At 34.9% G+C, this 15,939-nt stretch overlaps 3 protein-coding genes and 1 pseudogene across 3 annotated transcripts; 2 read left to right on the forward strand and 2 right to left on the reverse strand.

Annotated features, from left to right (window-relative positions):
* The first annotated feature begins 1,766 nt into the window (after positions 1-1,766).
* On the forward strand, positions 1,767-5,067 carry LOC105108561 (methylthioribose kinase-like). Its single transcript, XM_011002910.1, has 6 exons — positions 1,767-2,137; positions 2,601-2,910; positions 3,044-3,218; positions 3,326-3,527; positions 3,823-4,037; positions 4,745-5,067. Exons 1-6 carry the CDS (start codon positions 1,952-1,954, stop codon positions 4,911-4,913), a joined length of 1,257 nt encoding a protein of 418 aa, XP_011001212.1. The 5' UTR covers positions 1,767-1,951; the 3' UTR covers positions 4,914-5,067.
* A 385-nt stretch (positions 5,068-5,452) lies between these two features.
* On the reverse strand, positions 5,453-6,260 carry LOC105108553 (uncharacterized; annotated as a pseudogene).
* A 2,193-nt stretch (positions 6,261-8,453) lies between these two features.
* LOC105108570 (uncharacterized) lies at positions 8,454-9,408 on the reverse strand. Its single transcript, XM_011002919.1, has one exon. The coding sequence runs from the start codon at positions 9,301-9,303 to the stop codon at positions 8,629-8,631; it is 675 nt and encodes a 224-aa protein (XP_011001221.1). The 5' UTR covers positions 9,304-9,408; the 3' UTR covers positions 8,454-8,628.
* Positions 9,409-10,968: 1,560 nt separating this feature from the next.
* LOC105108579 (uncharacterized) lies at positions 10,969-11,899 on the forward strand. The gene has a single exon (XM_011002931.1). It carries the CDS (start codon positions 11,069-11,071, stop codon positions 11,750-11,752), a length of 684 nt encoding a protein of 227 aa, XP_011001233.1. The 5' UTR covers positions 10,969-11,068; the 3' UTR covers positions 11,753-11,899.
* The last annotated feature ends 4,040 nt before the right edge of the window (positions 11,900-15,939 follow it).

Below are 15,939 nucleotides of genomic sequence, written 5' to 3' on the forward strand. Positions count from 1 at the left end.
CTAAGGGCGTTTAATACACACCCGGATTGGATTTTTCAGGGGTAAAGCGATTTTACTGAATTTACTGAATAAACTTCTTTTTTACAGCAGCAAATTTCATTTTTATCGCGAGTCCTAAACTTCTTTTTTACAGCAGCAAATTTCTTTTTTATCGCGTGTCCAAATTATATATATATATATAAGAAACTAATAGCTAAGAGAATTTATGAAAATTTAATGATTATTTTACTCGAGGTTTATCGCATGTCAAGTTTGCTTTTGAATCACTGGAAAATTGAATGACCTGCCCAACTATTTTTTTTATTATTATTTTTTATCCAAAACGCATGGTTTTATTAAAATAACTTTACTCACAAGTCAAGTCACTAACGTATGACGCAAATAGCTAAAAGTGGAAAAAAAGGCCGCTAGACAAATAGCTGGAGTGCTGAACAAATGCTACTACTTAATTTTAACGGTATATTAGAAATTGTGGTCGAGTTTATTTTTTTAATTTTTTTATTTGATCACAAGTCAAGTCACTAACGTATGACGCTAATAGCTAAAATTGGAAAAAAAAGGCAGCTAGACAAATAGCTGGAGTGTTCAACTAGGGGTGATTAAAAAAATTAAAAAATTAATTTAATTGAAAAAATTAAAAAAAAATAATTGAAAAAATCAAACTGGAAAAAATTGATTAAACTGATTAAAATTTTAAAAAAACCAGCCGGTTCGGTTTGATTTTGGTTTTATAACCAAAAAACCTACAAAAATCGAACCGAACTGAAACTCAAACAAAAAAAACCGGAAAAAACTTAGCCAAATAAAAAAAAACCGAGCCAAAACAGGAAAAAATTAAGCCAAAACTAAGAAAACCGAGCAAAACTGAAAAAACCAAACCAAACCAGTTTGAACTGATTTTTTTTTTAAAAACCGAACCAAAACCAGTCAGTTTGACCCTATTCCAGTTCGGTTTCAATTTTCTTTTTAAATTTCTTTTTAGTTTGGTTACTTTTCTTTTTTATAAAAACCAAACAAATAAAAAATAAGCACCCCTGTACTGAACAAATGCTACTACTTAATTTTAACGGTATATTAGAAATCGTGGTCGAGTTTATTTTTTATTTTTTTATTTAAAAATAATATATTTTTAAGTTTTTAAAATTGATATTTAATTTCAGAAAATCAAAATAACATAAAAAAAAAATTGAAAAAAATTAATTTAAAACAACAAATAATAATAATGAAAAACCAGTTAAAATAATGTGACAAACGTGGCCTAAAAAAAAAAAAAAAAACCCGAGCCAAAACAGGAAAAAATTAAGCCAAAACTAAGAAAACCGAGCAAAACTGAAAAAACCAAACCAAACCAGTTTGAACTGATTTTTTTTTTAAAAACCGAACCAAAACCAGTCAGTTTGACCCTATTCCAGTTCGGTTTCAATTTTCTTTTTAAATTTCTTTTTAGTTTGGTTACTTTTCTTTTTTATAAAAACCAAACAAATAAAAAATAAGCACCCCTGTACTGAACAAATGCTACTACTTAATTTTAACGGTATATTAGAAATCGTGGTCGAGTTTATTTTTTATTTTTTTATTTAAAAATAATATATTTTTAAGTTTTTAAAATTGGTATTTAATTTCAGAAAATTAAAATAACATCAAAAAAATTGAAAAAAATTCATTTAAAACAAAAAATAATAATAATGAAAAACCAGTTAAACTAATGTGACAAACGTGGCCAACCTGGAGCTGCTGCAAGAACAAGCTCTTCTAGTCATCGTATTTGTCAAACTGACTAAACAGGCAAACACCTGACCAGATTCAATGAACCACAATACTGTTCGCAAAGGCCTGCAAATCTTACCATCATGCCCACCATGTATCACGCCTCCTCGCCCTAAAGTCTAATCTCTCCCTCCTTAAAACCCTCACTGCCACCACCGTCCACCAGATCAATATCGGTATAAAAATGGCATTCACAGAGTTCAGGCCACTGGACGAGAAATATTTAGTGGAGTACATTAAGGCCACTCCTGCTTTGTCAGATAAGATCGGCAACAATTTCGACGACTTGAAGATCAAAGAAGTTGGCGATGGAAATCTCAATTTCGTCTACATCGTTGTTAGCCCAGCTGGTTCTTTTGTCATCAAGCAGGTAAGTGAAGGAAATCAACTTGGGTTTTTTATTTTATGCGTAAAATATTTGAGGGTTTGTTTTGTTGATGGAAGAGTGGAGGAAACGAAATGAATTTGAGCGATTGATTCTGTAACTTGAAGCATCTTGAACAAGCATTATATATATATATATATATATATAGTAACGTGTTTCACTTCTCCAATTTAAATGCCACAAAGAATTAGTGTTGGTATGCAAAGATACATTAAACGGCCAGCAAATTTTATCTCCCATATAAACTCATTGAATTTGCTTTAAATTTGGCATTTCACTGTCTATAATACCAGAAGGCATATTCAGTTTGATCAGTTAATTGTTGAGCTTTCCAATTCACTGTTCAAGATTGCTTTCTTTTCCTATGAAGTGAAATGGGATGGAAATATTTAGGGTGGATGTTTGAACTTATTTGTTCTTGTTCTAATATGGTAGTGTTTATGGTCAGGCAATTCCATACGTGCGTTGTATTGGAGAAGCATGGCCAATGACTAAGGAAAGAGCATACTTTGAGGCATTGACACTTAGAGAGCATGGCCGATTGAGCCCTGAAAATGTGCCTGAAGTTTATCATTTTGACCGTATTATGTCTGTGATTGGTATGCGATATTTGGAGCCTCCACATATAATCCTGAGAAAAGGGTTGGTTGCTGGAATAGAGTATCCATTGCTAGCAGAACACATATCAGATTATATGGCAAAGACTCTTTACCACACATCGCTTCTTTATCATACTACCACTGAGCATAAACACAACGGTGAGTTATTCTACTCTGTTGTTCATCACTTGTTTTGATTTGATTTTTGTTATATTTGATTTCTCATTGGTGCAATGAACATGGCGACCTTGAAGAAATGTGCTGATGTGCTCACTTCAAATGCTCAATGCAGTTGCTGAATTCTGTGGGAACGTGGAGTTATGCAGGCTTACTGAGCAGGTTGTTTTCTCTGACCCTTACAAAGTCTCCGAATATAACCGCTGGACTTCCCCTTATCTTGATCATGATGCTGAGGCTGTCCGTGAAGATAATATTTTAAAGCTTGAAGTTGCTGAGTTGAAATCCAAGTATTGTTTTCATTTCAGTAGCTCATTCATTTCACAAGACATGCCAGTTTTTTCTACTTCTTTTAATTTGATTGTATGATTTACTGGAGTTTTTTTTTTTCTCATAGGTTTTGTGAGAGAGCCCAAGCCTTAGTACATGGAGATCTCCACACTGGTTCTGTCATGGTTACCCATGATTCTACTCAAGTTATAGATCCAGAATTTGCATTTTATGGTCCAATGGGTTTTGATATTGGAGCTTTTATTGGAAACTTGATTTTGGCTTTTTATGCTCAAGATGGACATGCTGATCAAGGGAATGACCGAAAAGTATGTCTAAGTTTCTACTCTGTTTTTTTATATATATTTCTTTCTTAGTTTCAAATGCTTTATCTTCATAAACTCCATTTATGCATCCATTCAAAATATCTTATTCCTCTCTTTAATCATGGGATATGCCTCTCATAGGTCGTGTGTTAATAAATGAGGAGGTTGTTTCGGTTTCTTTATGAACTAGAAGGCACAGCTGCAGCCTTTCTTGGGGATTTTACTTTGTAATATTTATATTTATTGGAGCATTAGTTGTTTGTTGAGGCTTATCTCTGAAAGTTGTGCTCGCATGCAGGCATATAAAGAGTGGATTTTGAGGACAATTAAAGAGACCTGGAGTCTTTTCTACAAGAAGTTCATTGCACTGTGGGATGAGCACAAGGATGGCTCTGGTGAGGCATATCTTCCAGGAATTTATAATAACCCTGAGCTTCATCAGCTTGTACAGATAAAATTCATGCAGGACTTGTTCCATGACACCTTGGGATTTGGTGCGGCCAAAATGATAAGGTGAATTGACAGGTTCCCATTTTGTTCACTGTTAGTTTCTTTATTCTTGTTCTTAAAGTCCTTGTTCAAGCTTCGGATTTTTTGGTGTTCTTCCCCGAGCTTGAGCATCCAAAACTAATTAACTTATTGTAGAAAAAATTATCTAGTTCAAGAGAAAGTAAATGCCATGCGTGAATCTTCTCATTGGGAATTGAAGAAATGGCTTAAAATTGAAAATAAACTGTTATTATGTTTGATCATGTCCTATCCTGTCTGTTTTTGGAAAGTTATGCCTCCCCTGTCTCACCATGGCACTTGTATGAATGTATGAGACCACATCATTGTATATGTTTCCAGGGCATGTTCTCTCTTATTGTAACTTTTGGCATTGGATTTAAGATTTTCGATACGATGTGTTGTTTTAAGATCAGCTAAATGGCTTGATTCCCAACTAATCAGGGAAAACTGCATGGCAATGTCCTCATCCTTTGTCCCATCTAAAGCCACTAAATAGATCATTAAAGTTCGCTGGGACTGGGATTATTTAGGAATATGCTTGACATGTGGGAAATCTGGTTATAACTTGTCTTATAGCGGGAAAGTGCAATTTTACAGTCTCCGATTCACTCTTGTATCTTTTTTTTGGTGTAAAATTACAATAACAATCCTAATTTTTGAATATATTAATTTCAATGCCACAACATCACTGATTTGAATCTGTGTGGCAGGAGAATTGTTGGTGTAGCTCATGTGGAGGATTTTGAATCAATTCCTGACGCTAGCAAACGAGCCCAATGTGAGCAGCCGGCTCTTGACCTGGCGAAGATGCTTCTCAAGGAAAGGCGAAAATTCCAGTCCATAGATGAAGTTGTATCAGCCATTCAGCAACTGCAGTGATGACATACTTAGGGGTAAAAATTTGCTCCAATTGTTGGAGCTTTGCGTAACCTATCTTCACATTTTCCTCGTAGCAAAACTTCTTAAACTGTAAACTTACCAGACTGTCAGTTTGCTCTTGAAAGATGGAAATAAATATCTAATGTTTTTGCCCCCTGTGAGAGTTTTTTACAATTTTCTTCACTCTTTCCATTTTTACCTTTTCAAGAACAGCCAAATAATTGGATGACTTTAACACGTGTGTGGATTCATATGAGCAGCTGATAGAAACTCAATTTTGCTGTGTCAAGGTCATGCCTTCTCTATTTGACTGTCTCAGGCCATGCCATAACCAATTTGAAAGCAAAGGGCAAAATGTACACCGGCTTTTAAATTGGGTTAACGGACGGATGCGTTCTTGTATAAAAATATTTCACTGTCGTGGTCGATCACGATCATGGCGTTGCGATTAAAAGCAAGAATCAATGTTACAGAAAGGAAGCCAATTCCAAAATCATCTTGCTTAGAAGTTGGCACTGCAATAGTCCAAGGATATATATATTGATGCGAGCAGTTACAAGCGTGCGACCTTTCATAATTTCAGCGATTAGCAAAGTTCTATTTTCCGTCCATGGTAGTCTATCCAAAGCTCATCAACAGTCTTCCCCAGCAGATCAACCAGGTACAGAGCACTAAAACTTGTTCTCATCATCTTGTTAAGGTCAGCCACAAATCCATTTCTAAGATCAGTACAATAGTCCAAAAACCTAGCTGTAATATCATGCCCTTGATCGCACCTATCACCCTGGCCTGGTTGCACCCAGTGACTAGGTGCATAATTAGCCTATAACCTTACAAAATCAGCGATCCCTTCAATCAGTCCTACTGGATTTCTTCCGTTACCGTCCCATTGCCATATGTGTGTCATTTCATGGTAAAGCACCCCGCTAACCTCTCTGTTTAGATCACCAGGGTAGTTCTCTATTAGTTGCTGCTGACATGAATCCTATTGTTGTCAGCGTATCCAATACCATCCATGTCTATTATGAAGAAGGCAACCCTTTGGACATTTCTCCATCTGCTGGGTCAGTCTGGTGGAAGTTCCTCCATTTGAACGCTGTCACGCATGCTAGTATTTGCTTGCTATAATCCACCCCGATATCCCTGGTGAAACGGGCTCCACCAACCGTTGCCCTAGCGTTGTTGGTGACAGTGTAGACTGTGCACATCAAACCTTGTGAAATCCAATACGATAGAGGATGAATATTAAAGAAGAGGAGAAAAATCAGAAGAAAAGGTTGTGTAATCTTCTTTACCAATTTAAGTTGTATTTGTTTTCGTCGTCCAACTGTATTTTAAAAAAAAATTATATTTTAAATTATTATTTTTATTATTTCAATATACTAATATCAAAAAAAATAAAAAAAATATATTATTTTAATTTATTATCAAATAAAAAATCAATTTAAAAAGCAATTTCTACCGTCTATGCATTAAAGTATTGAAAAGCATGCCTGATCAAAAGCGACAAGAATTCTAACTTAAATAAACCGCTCTTTTGAAAACAATAAAACAAAATAATAACTTAAATAAGAAAATCGCTTTATTATCTGTGATGGGAGTTGTTTCTTTTCAGATTTAGTATAAGAACCTCCAAGTTCACAATGAAGGTGGGAAATGAAAAATAAAAGCAATTATATATGTGTTTGTTTCTTTCCCTAGATCTGAGTAGCTTGAAACAACATTAATGGAGATGATCCACCAGGATAATCAAAGACATTTATATGCAAAGGTATATTCAAAGTTGACTCAAACAACCATCACTGCTTTTGACTGCATGACAAAATAAATACATGTTTTGGTTTTACATGCTAAGAACTTAAATTAAGGTTTTGTTGCGGGGAAAGCTTTGATGTCTATTAAGGAATTTTAAAACAATGTTGTTAATTTGTTTCTTCACTGCGATGAGGTGTGCAATGAACTTGACATGTTTGTGACGATGTTTCGGTTTTGATTTTTAATTTAAAAAATAAAAAAATTGGTTTAGTTATTATTTAAGATACAAAACAAATTAAACCAAAAATATTCATCTCTAATATCTATTAAATTAAATGTACTGTGAATCATAATCCATGTTTAAGAGTTAAAAATTGTAAATTTACTTTAAAAAAAAACTGTTATCCAAGTCTACACCTATTAGTGATTTATTAATTGTTCTATTGAAATAAAACTAGTTTGAAAAATATATTATTTTAATTTATTTTCAAAGAAAAAATCAATTTAAAAAGCAATTTCAACCGTCTATGCATAAAGTATTGAAAAGCATGCCTGATCAAAAGCAACATGAATTCTAACTTAAATAAACCGCTCTTTTGAAAACAAAATAATAACTTAAATAAGAAAATCGCGTTATTATCTGTGAGGGGAGTTATTTCTTTTCAGATTTAGTATAAGAACCTCCAAGTTCACAATGAAGGTGGGAAATGAAAAATAAAAGCAATTATATATGTGTTTGTTTCTTTCCCTAGATCTGAGTAGCTTGAAACAACATTAATGGAGATGATCCACCAGGATAATCAAAGACATTTATATGCAAAGGTATATTCAAAGTTGACTCAAACAACCATCACTGCTTTTGACTGCATGACAAAATAAATACATGTTTTGGTTTTACATGCTAAGAACTTAAATTAAGGTTTTGTTGCGGGGAAAGCTTTGATGTCTATTAAGGAATTTTAAAACAATGTTGTTAATGTGTTTCTTCACTGCGATGATGTGTATAATGAATATTTATACTCTTAAAAGTATAGTGTGTTTGTGACAATGTTTCGGTTTTGATTTTTAATTTTTCGGTTTTGATTTTTAATTTTAAAAAAAAAATTAGTTTTGTTATTATTTTATGTACAAAACAAATTAAACTAAAAATAATCATTTCTAATATATGTGAAATTAAATGTACTGTGAATCATAATCCATATTTAAGAGTTAAAAATTGTAAATTTACTTTTAAAGAAATTGTTATCCAAGTCTACACCTATTACTGATTTATTAATTGTTCTATTCAAATAAAACTAGTTTTAGTTAAACATGTGTTTATAATTTTTCTTTAAGAAATTAAAAAAAAAATTGCAAGATAAATTGATAAGTATATAATTCGAAATCATTTAGGCTACAATTGTAATTTGCAGAAAATGTTACTTTAAAATATATTTTTATGAGTTTTCCATGTTTATGAAACTTAGAAAAAATGATCAAGGATATTTGTTTTCAAATCAAATATTTATACATATATGATTTATTTGGTGTTCACAAAAATATGGAAAATATTTTTATGAGTTTTCCATGTTTATGGGGCTTGGAGAATTTCATTGTGGCGTGAGTTGGGTGTCATGGTGGTATAAAGATATGGAATTGTCATCTGTCAATTTTCACGGAAAAATTTCATGCAAATCACGTAGGAGTCTTGCATTCATGGATAACTTGAGAGAAGTTCTACTTTTTTTCCAGGGTTAATGATTTTGCTCATTCGCGTCGGTGAGATTTGTGGTCCAACAGCTAGCAAAATGAAAAGGGCACCTGAAAAACAGACAACGTTTATGTTCTGACGTCCATGAAACAATTGTTGCCAGTCTGAAAGGATCTTATTCAAATATTATTTAGGATATCTATTTTGATCCGAGCTGCTGAAAACACAAAATTTCATAGATTCTGCTCTGAATTAGCCAAGCTCTTCGATCTATTGCCCGTACCGGGCCTTGTAGTCTGTCCAAAGCTGATCAACGGTCTTCCCTAGCAGATCAACGAAGTACTGAGCACTATAGCCAGTCATCATCTTCTTGTTAAGCTCAGCAACAAACCCACTTCTAAGATCATTACAATAGTCCAAAAACTTAGCCGTAACATCGTAACCTTGATCCCATCTGTCACCCTGCCCTGGTTGCACCCAGTGACTAGGTGCATAGTTCGCCTTCAACCTTACAAAATCAGCAATCCCTTCAATTAGTCCACCTGGGGCTTGCCCATTACCATTCCATTGCCATATGTGTGTCATTTCATGGTAAAGTACCCCAGTGATTTCTGTTCTGACATCACCTGAATAACTTGCTATATAACTGTCGCTAACATGGATTTCATCGCTGACTGAGTAGGCAACCCCGTCCATGACATCGATGAACAAGTTGACTGTTTGAATATTTTTTCTGTCCGCAGCATTAGTTTGCTGGAAGGTCTCCCATATGAAATCTGTAGCAGATGCTAGAGTTTGCTTGCTGTAATCTACCCCGATGTCCGTGATGAATCGGGCTCCACCAGCAGTTGCAGTAGCTCTGTTGGTGACAGTGTAGTCCACTGCTGAGACGGTGTTGATTGCTAGGAGTACTAGCAAAGAGAGGACATAAACATGGCGAAACATGGTCAAGCAAGTAGAGTAGTGAAACAGGTTGATTTCTTATTGTTGTGTTTGATTTGTGCAGGGTACGTATTTGTCTTAGCAATCTATATGGTTTATATAGATAATCAGGTAGGAAGCAATTTTAAACTTCAATGCGTAATTATCAATATTTATTAATAAAAAAAGGTGTCTATGAAAACCAAAAATCAAAAAATTCATTTCTAAGTCTCAGATGACTTTTGGCTTGGCTCTCTGCCGACCTCGAACTCGAAAATTCAAAACTGTAATTCAATTAGGCGGGCAACCGTGTCGCCCACCATCTTTGACAGTCTCCTTTATTTATTGAACAGCCACATGAAAAGACCGGCATGTTGCATTAACATCCAACTCCTAAGAAATATAGGAGTAGAGAATACCTTATCTCAGATCCATGTCTCTGCATGGAGTCGTCCGAGACCCCTGGCCACTCAAAGTTAGAAAAATATTAATGCGGCATTCATCCTTGTTCTTTCTGGCATGCATCCCGACAAGACAAAGATCGCTTGTGTTATTATCCTTTGAATATTCTGCCCAATTTGTATATCAAGCAGGTAAATTATAGCTTGAATTCAAGTTATGAATACCTAATAAATACATTAAACTTAATCTAGTCGGGTTCGAGTATAAAAGATTCATAGCTGATTTTCTAAAAATTACCACGGCATTACATGCTAGAGAACACCTTTTAATTTATTCTATGAATTAGACCCCAATAAAATTTTCATTCGAATTATAGATTCTTTCATTTGTATTACCAGATGAGCAAAGGAGGATATTTTACATAGTAATGGAGGTAGTTTTCTTCCAATCGTCATGTAATCCCCAAGACCTCCTCCTTAGGATTTATGAGCAAAGCACGAGACCGCTTTCTGAAAATTCTAAATCTTTAACTGTTTGGGTATTTTCTTAACACAGACTTGGAAGACCATATATATTTGATTGTATCTCTAACCAAAAATTCGATCGCGCTTATCCTATACATGCATTATAGTTTTTTTTTTTTTTTTGAAGTATGGATTATTACAATTAATCAAATGCTCCATGTTCTAGATCAGATCAATCTGCAATATTTCTAGTTTCTAGATATATTTCTAGCGAGAATGGTCTTACAAGAAGCTTCCTTCCTCCCTCCTTCCCCAAGGAATTAAATGCTTTCGTAACAGAAATTTTGAAACCTTCCACGTCAAGGAAAGCAGCACCTGAGCCCAAAAAAAAGTAAATTGACTGTGTCCTCTTTAATAGTAGGGCTCCCTCGCATGACCTCTGCTTGCACTTGTTTCCAAATTCCAATGAGAGATAAATTCGAAGTTTGTTTTTTCCCCCTCAACAGACAAAAACTGAGACTCTACCGGGTGGAGCACATGTATCCACAAATTCACTTGACTTCGACTAGTCTTATTAAAAATCTCTTTAAACAACCATCTAGGTGGTGGCCAAGTGGTAAGGATCAAGGAGTTTGCTCTCTCTGTAGTCTCAGGTTCGAGTCCTTGGTTGCTCATATAATGGCCACTGGAGGCTTACATGGTCGTTAACTTTAGGGCCCGTGGAATTAGTCGTGGTGCGCGCAAGCTAACCCGGACACCCACGTTAATCTAAAAAAAAAATCTCTTTAAACAAAAAAAAAAAATCTCTTTAAACAATTCAAAACAACGGAAGCATTCAACGTTATTCAGTAGGCCTAGTAAACCAAATCTTTATAAAAGGGCAGAGCAACACAACACACTGATCAAGCAAAGAGAACACCATCATGGCTTGCCTATCTATCTTCCTCGCTTTTCTTCTAACCCTATCGACCATTAATGGCATCAATGCCGTGGAGTACACTGTTACCAATCGGGCACCAACGACCCCTGGTGGCATCCGATTCAGTAACGAACTTGGAGACAATTACACCATGAAAACGATGGATCAAGCAACTATCTTCTTCTGGAGACTCTTCCAGCAAAATACCGAAGCAGACAGAAAGGACGTGCCTCGTGTGTCCTTGTTTGTCGACGACATGGAAGGGATCGCCTACGCAAGCAACAACGAAATTCATGTCGGTGACGATTACATTGAAGGCATTAAAGGTGACATCAAATGGGATTTCAATGGTGTGCTTTACCATGAGATGGCACACACTTGGCAATGGGACGGGTCCGCGGGCACGAAAGCTCCTGTTGGATTGATTGAAGGGATTGCTGATTTTATGAGGCTAAAAGCTAACTATGCACCCAGCCAGTGGGTGAAACCAGGGCAGGGTGACAGTTGGGATCAAGGGTATGATGTTACAGCTAGGTTTCTGGACTACTGCAATGATCTTAGAAATGGGTTTGTGGCAGAGCTTAACAAGAAGATGAGGGTTACTTACAGTGATGACTTCTTTGTTGAGTTGCTAGGAAAGCCTGTTGATCAGTTGTGGAGGGAATACAAGGCCAGTTTTGGGAACTAAGAATGCATCACGTACCATTATATTATAGCAACATATACCTTCGATGCATACCAGTAGAAATAAGACAACTAAATGAGGGATTGCCCTCTAATTAAATTATATATAAATTTGCCACTAAATTCAAAGGCCGTGTATCCGTTTCATATTCATATATTTGGGCTTTGTATTTTATTTTTCCAAATAGTATTGATCACTTTAATTAACACTCCAGATATACATATATTATCCATTTTGCAATATTCATCTCAAGTTGTGGAGGCCTTTTAAAGAAGATAAGTTTTCCAGTGTATTTGAAGGAATCCAAAATTACTGTTCTTCAAAAACATGTTTTATGAACAAGAGATTGCAAAATTCTTGAATGGTTTTGGCATTTTGATATTTTATGCACTGTATGAAAATTTACGAAATGAAACTACTCATCACAACGCTTGGATTATGGATTGAGCAGATTAAACTGAGTCAATTTATTTTTTCTCACACGCTCAAACTTTTTTTTTTACTATAAAATCAGTACAAGTGTAATATTTTAAATAGCATATAAAAGCTTTAGTAAAAAAGAATTGTCGTCTGTAATATTCAAAATATCATTATATAGATAGGCCCACGACATGAGGGGACTAATAGTTTATCTTTAAACCCATCTGGCAAGTGTTGGGCAGCTCCATCTATATTAACTTGGTATTTCCAACAGAAACACGAATGCACTACATGGTCATGTGGAATTGCGAGCTTTAGTAAGAAATCTAGAAAGTACCAAAAAAAAAAAAAAAAAACCAGCCTGGTTTTTTATGGGGAGATTCTCAAGGCAAAATGTCTTTCATGAATCTTTTCTACACCCTCCTTGTCATGGCAACTATTGCAAGTTATTAACAATGCCTCCGCCCACCGGCACCCCCGGAGGCAAAAGATCTGAAAATGAAATGCGGATTCTTTACAGAGCCAAGAAACCTTACAGTTGGCCTCAAAGTTCATTAGAAAAACGTTCGAACAAAGTGAAAATGACAAAATTATCAAGAAGTGGAAATGATCGTGCAAAGCTTTTCCGGATCAGCAGCTAAAATCCATATCTCAACTTAATTAGAGTTAGCTCGGACTACATTTAACATTAAAATGGAGATGTAAGGAGCTTTTCCGGGTCAGCAGCTAAAACCCATCCAAACTTTATTAGAGTTAGCTCGGACTATATTGAACATTATAATGGAGATGTAAGGATAGAAATTTATTGGAATCCTATATCATGAGAGCACACATGTTTAGCAATGGTTTGGCAACAATGACACGCCTAGTGATCATGTAAGGCTAAAGGCCGGGCGGGCAGTACGTACCCTTACATCGGTTAAAGACGTTCAGGTCCATGATGGGATGAGGGTTACGGCTTATTTTCTTGAGTATTGCATGGTATAATTAGAGAATGGTCTGTTGCTGAGCTTAATGCTTTGATGAAGGATTCTTACAGTGACGATGTTTTTGTGCAGTTGTTAGGGAAGGACCAACTTTGGAATTGTTACAAGTCACAATACATATTGCTTGTTTTTGCTCTATAATATTTGTAGAATGGAATAAAATTATGGGAATTTCATGATGTTATGGAGAGGGAGGAGAAAGAAGTCTTTTGATGTTGATTTTTTTTACTTGTCGTATATAACAAGTTCTTTATTGTGATTTCTTTTACTACGAATGAAATTTGCTACTAGTAGTAAATTGAAAAGATCATGCCAAAAAAAAAAAAGATCTTATGTGCTGTCGTCCTGAAGGATTTTTTTATATATATAATTATCAAGAAAATATTAAAAAGAGCATAAATTAACCAATAACCAAAGCAAAATACAGGACTCATCCCAAAGGTTTTTGTTTGTAATTATCTCCATAGTTGAAATTTCTGTGTAATTAAAACCAGCTCATGCTCGCTGCTTGAGCTCATCAAGCTTTACAATAACGATAACTTTTCCTTGGAAAAAAAAGGCTATCTTGCAAGCATTCTTCTTTTAAAATGTGTATTTTATTGTTTGAGGTTAAAGTGCGTGTACATATGTATATATGTGCGTATAAAGGGAGGGGTTGGCTTTTAAAAAGATTTAATTGCAAATAGATTTTGAAATGTAGGGGTATAATTGAATACTACAAATCACAGGGATTTAAATGTATATACGATGGAAAAAATGACAAATCCTAAGGGAGGCTACTGCCCTCCCCGGTCTCTTAAAAGATCTGTCATTGCTAAGCTGTCCACCACAAGGAATTTTATCATTTTTTTAGTACGAAATGCAAAAGAAAAGAGCAGGTGACACTTGAAGGTAACAAGTTTAGAACTTGTTTTGGTGGAGAAAGTGCAGAAGTGATTTTCTTATTGCCATTTTGAAGGTTTGTTAGATAGATCAGAAGAAGCACATAAATACAGGACCTTGAAGATGAGAAACGAAAACAAAAAATGAAACACAAATTCATCATATCAGTAACCAAGAATCCAAGAATCGGGACATAAATAATTTTCAAAATACAGTGTTAGATTAACTTTACAAGAAAGAAATAAAAGTACGCATGGACCTCAGATTTTAATTTTATAAAAGAAAAGTATATTCAGCTTTGAAAATGATGTTAAGCAGAGGGAAATCCCAACATCTCATTGAAGTTTATATCATGGATAAAATCGGGCTAGAGTTGTTCTTTCAAAAAACTACACTAATATAATTATTATTAACATTATAAAATAAAATAAAAAACGGAGCACACCATTATATATGAACAACAAGAAGACAAAACTCTATTTTGTGCAATTCCCAAATCAAGCAAAGAATGGCATGAATCATTGAACAACAGATTCATTTACAAATTACATTCGAATATCTAAGTCACAAAAGAGATCTAGAGTAGTAATTAATAACCATGATGTACGAGGAGAGAGTCTCCCCGACATTCTTAACTGCATATGCATCATAGAGTTTCCTTGTTTGATTCAGACTATCTGTATATATGTCTGATTCTATGAGAAGAACGCAAAAAATTGTAAGAGGAATACGATCAAGAGACGAAACAAATGATTAAGCACCAGAATACTGGTTTCGCAAATATCAGTGACCACGTCCGCGATTGCTTGGCCCCGAACGAGCTTGCCTTATTTTAAGTGTAACGCCCTTATCCCATTCAAAAGAGTGTCCTTGTGTAACAGGCCGTGGAGAAAGTGCAGAAGTGATTTTCTTACTGCCATTTTGAAGGTTTGTTAGGCTAGAGATAGAGCGAGAGAAAGCATGAAGCTGTTTAGGACAGGGTAGATAGATCAGAAGAAGCACATAAATAGAGGACCTTGAAGATGAGAAACGAAAAAAAAAAAACAAAAAATGAAATACAAATTCATCATATCAGTAATCAAGGATCGGGATATAGATAATTTTTGAAATGCAGTATTAGATTAACTTCACAAGAAAGAAATAAAAGTGCGCAATGGACCTCAGATTTTAATTTTATAAAAGAAAAGTAATATTCAGCTTTGAAAATGATGTTAAGCAGAGGGAAATCCCAACATCTCATTGAAGTTTATATCATGGATAAAATCGGGCTAGAGTTGTTCTTTCGAAAAACTACACTAATATAATTATTATTAACATTATAAAATAAAATAAAAAACGGAGCACACCATTATATATGAACAACAAGAAGACAAAACTCTATTTTGTGCAATTCCCAAATCAAGCAAAGAATGGCATGAATCATTGAACAACAGATTCATTTACAAATTACATTCGAATATCTAAGTCACAAAAGAGATCTAGAGTAGTAATTAATAACCATGATGTACGAGGAGAGAGTCTCCCCGACATTCTTAACTGCATATGCATCATAGAGTTTCCTTGTTTGATTCAGACTATCTGTATATATGTCTGATTCTATGAGAAGAACGCAAAAAATTGTAAGAGGAATACGATCAAGAGACGAAACAAATGATTAAGCACCAGAATACTGGTTTCGCAAATATCAGTGACCACGTCCGCGATTGCTTGGCCCCGAACGAGCTTGCCTTATTTTAAGTGTAACGCCCTTATCCCATTCAAAAGAGTGTCCTTGTGTAACAGGCCTGCCCTCAACGTGCATGGTGTATGACAGCAAGAGGAAGTAGATCAATATAGAAATAGCATTGAAAGCTAGTACAAATGAACGGCACCTCATTCTCTCTCTCTCTCTCTCTCTCTCTC

This window comes from Populus euphratica, unplaced genomic scaffold (genome assembly GCF_000495115.2).
Source record: "Populus euphratica unplaced genomic scaffold, PopEup_1.0 scaffold3.1, whole genome shotgun sequence".
Lineage (NCBI taxonomy): Eukaryota > Viridiplantae > Streptophyta > Magnoliopsida > Malpighiales > Salicaceae > Populus > Populus euphratica.

Coding starts and splice junctions, on each gene's coding strand:
- LOC105108579 (XM_011002931.1), top strand. CDS start 11,069: ATGGCTTGCCTATCTATCTTCCTCGCTTTTCTTCTAACCCTATCGACC.
- LOC105108570 (XM_011002919.1), bottom strand. CDS start 9,303: ATGTTTCGCCATGTTTATGTCCTCTCTTTGCTAGTACTCCTAGCAATC.
- LOC105108561 (XM_011002910.1), top strand. CDS start 1,952: ATGGCATTCACAGAGTTCAGGCCACTGGACGAGAAATATTTAGTGGAG. Junction 3,219..3,325: donor GTTGCTGAGTTGAAATCCAA/GTATTGTTTTCA, acceptor TTTTTCTCATAG/GTTTTGTGAGAGAGCCCAAG. Junction 4,038..4,744: donor GGTGCGGCCAAAATGATAAG/GTGAATTGACAG, acceptor TCTGTGTGGCAG/GAGAATTGTTGGTGTAGCTC.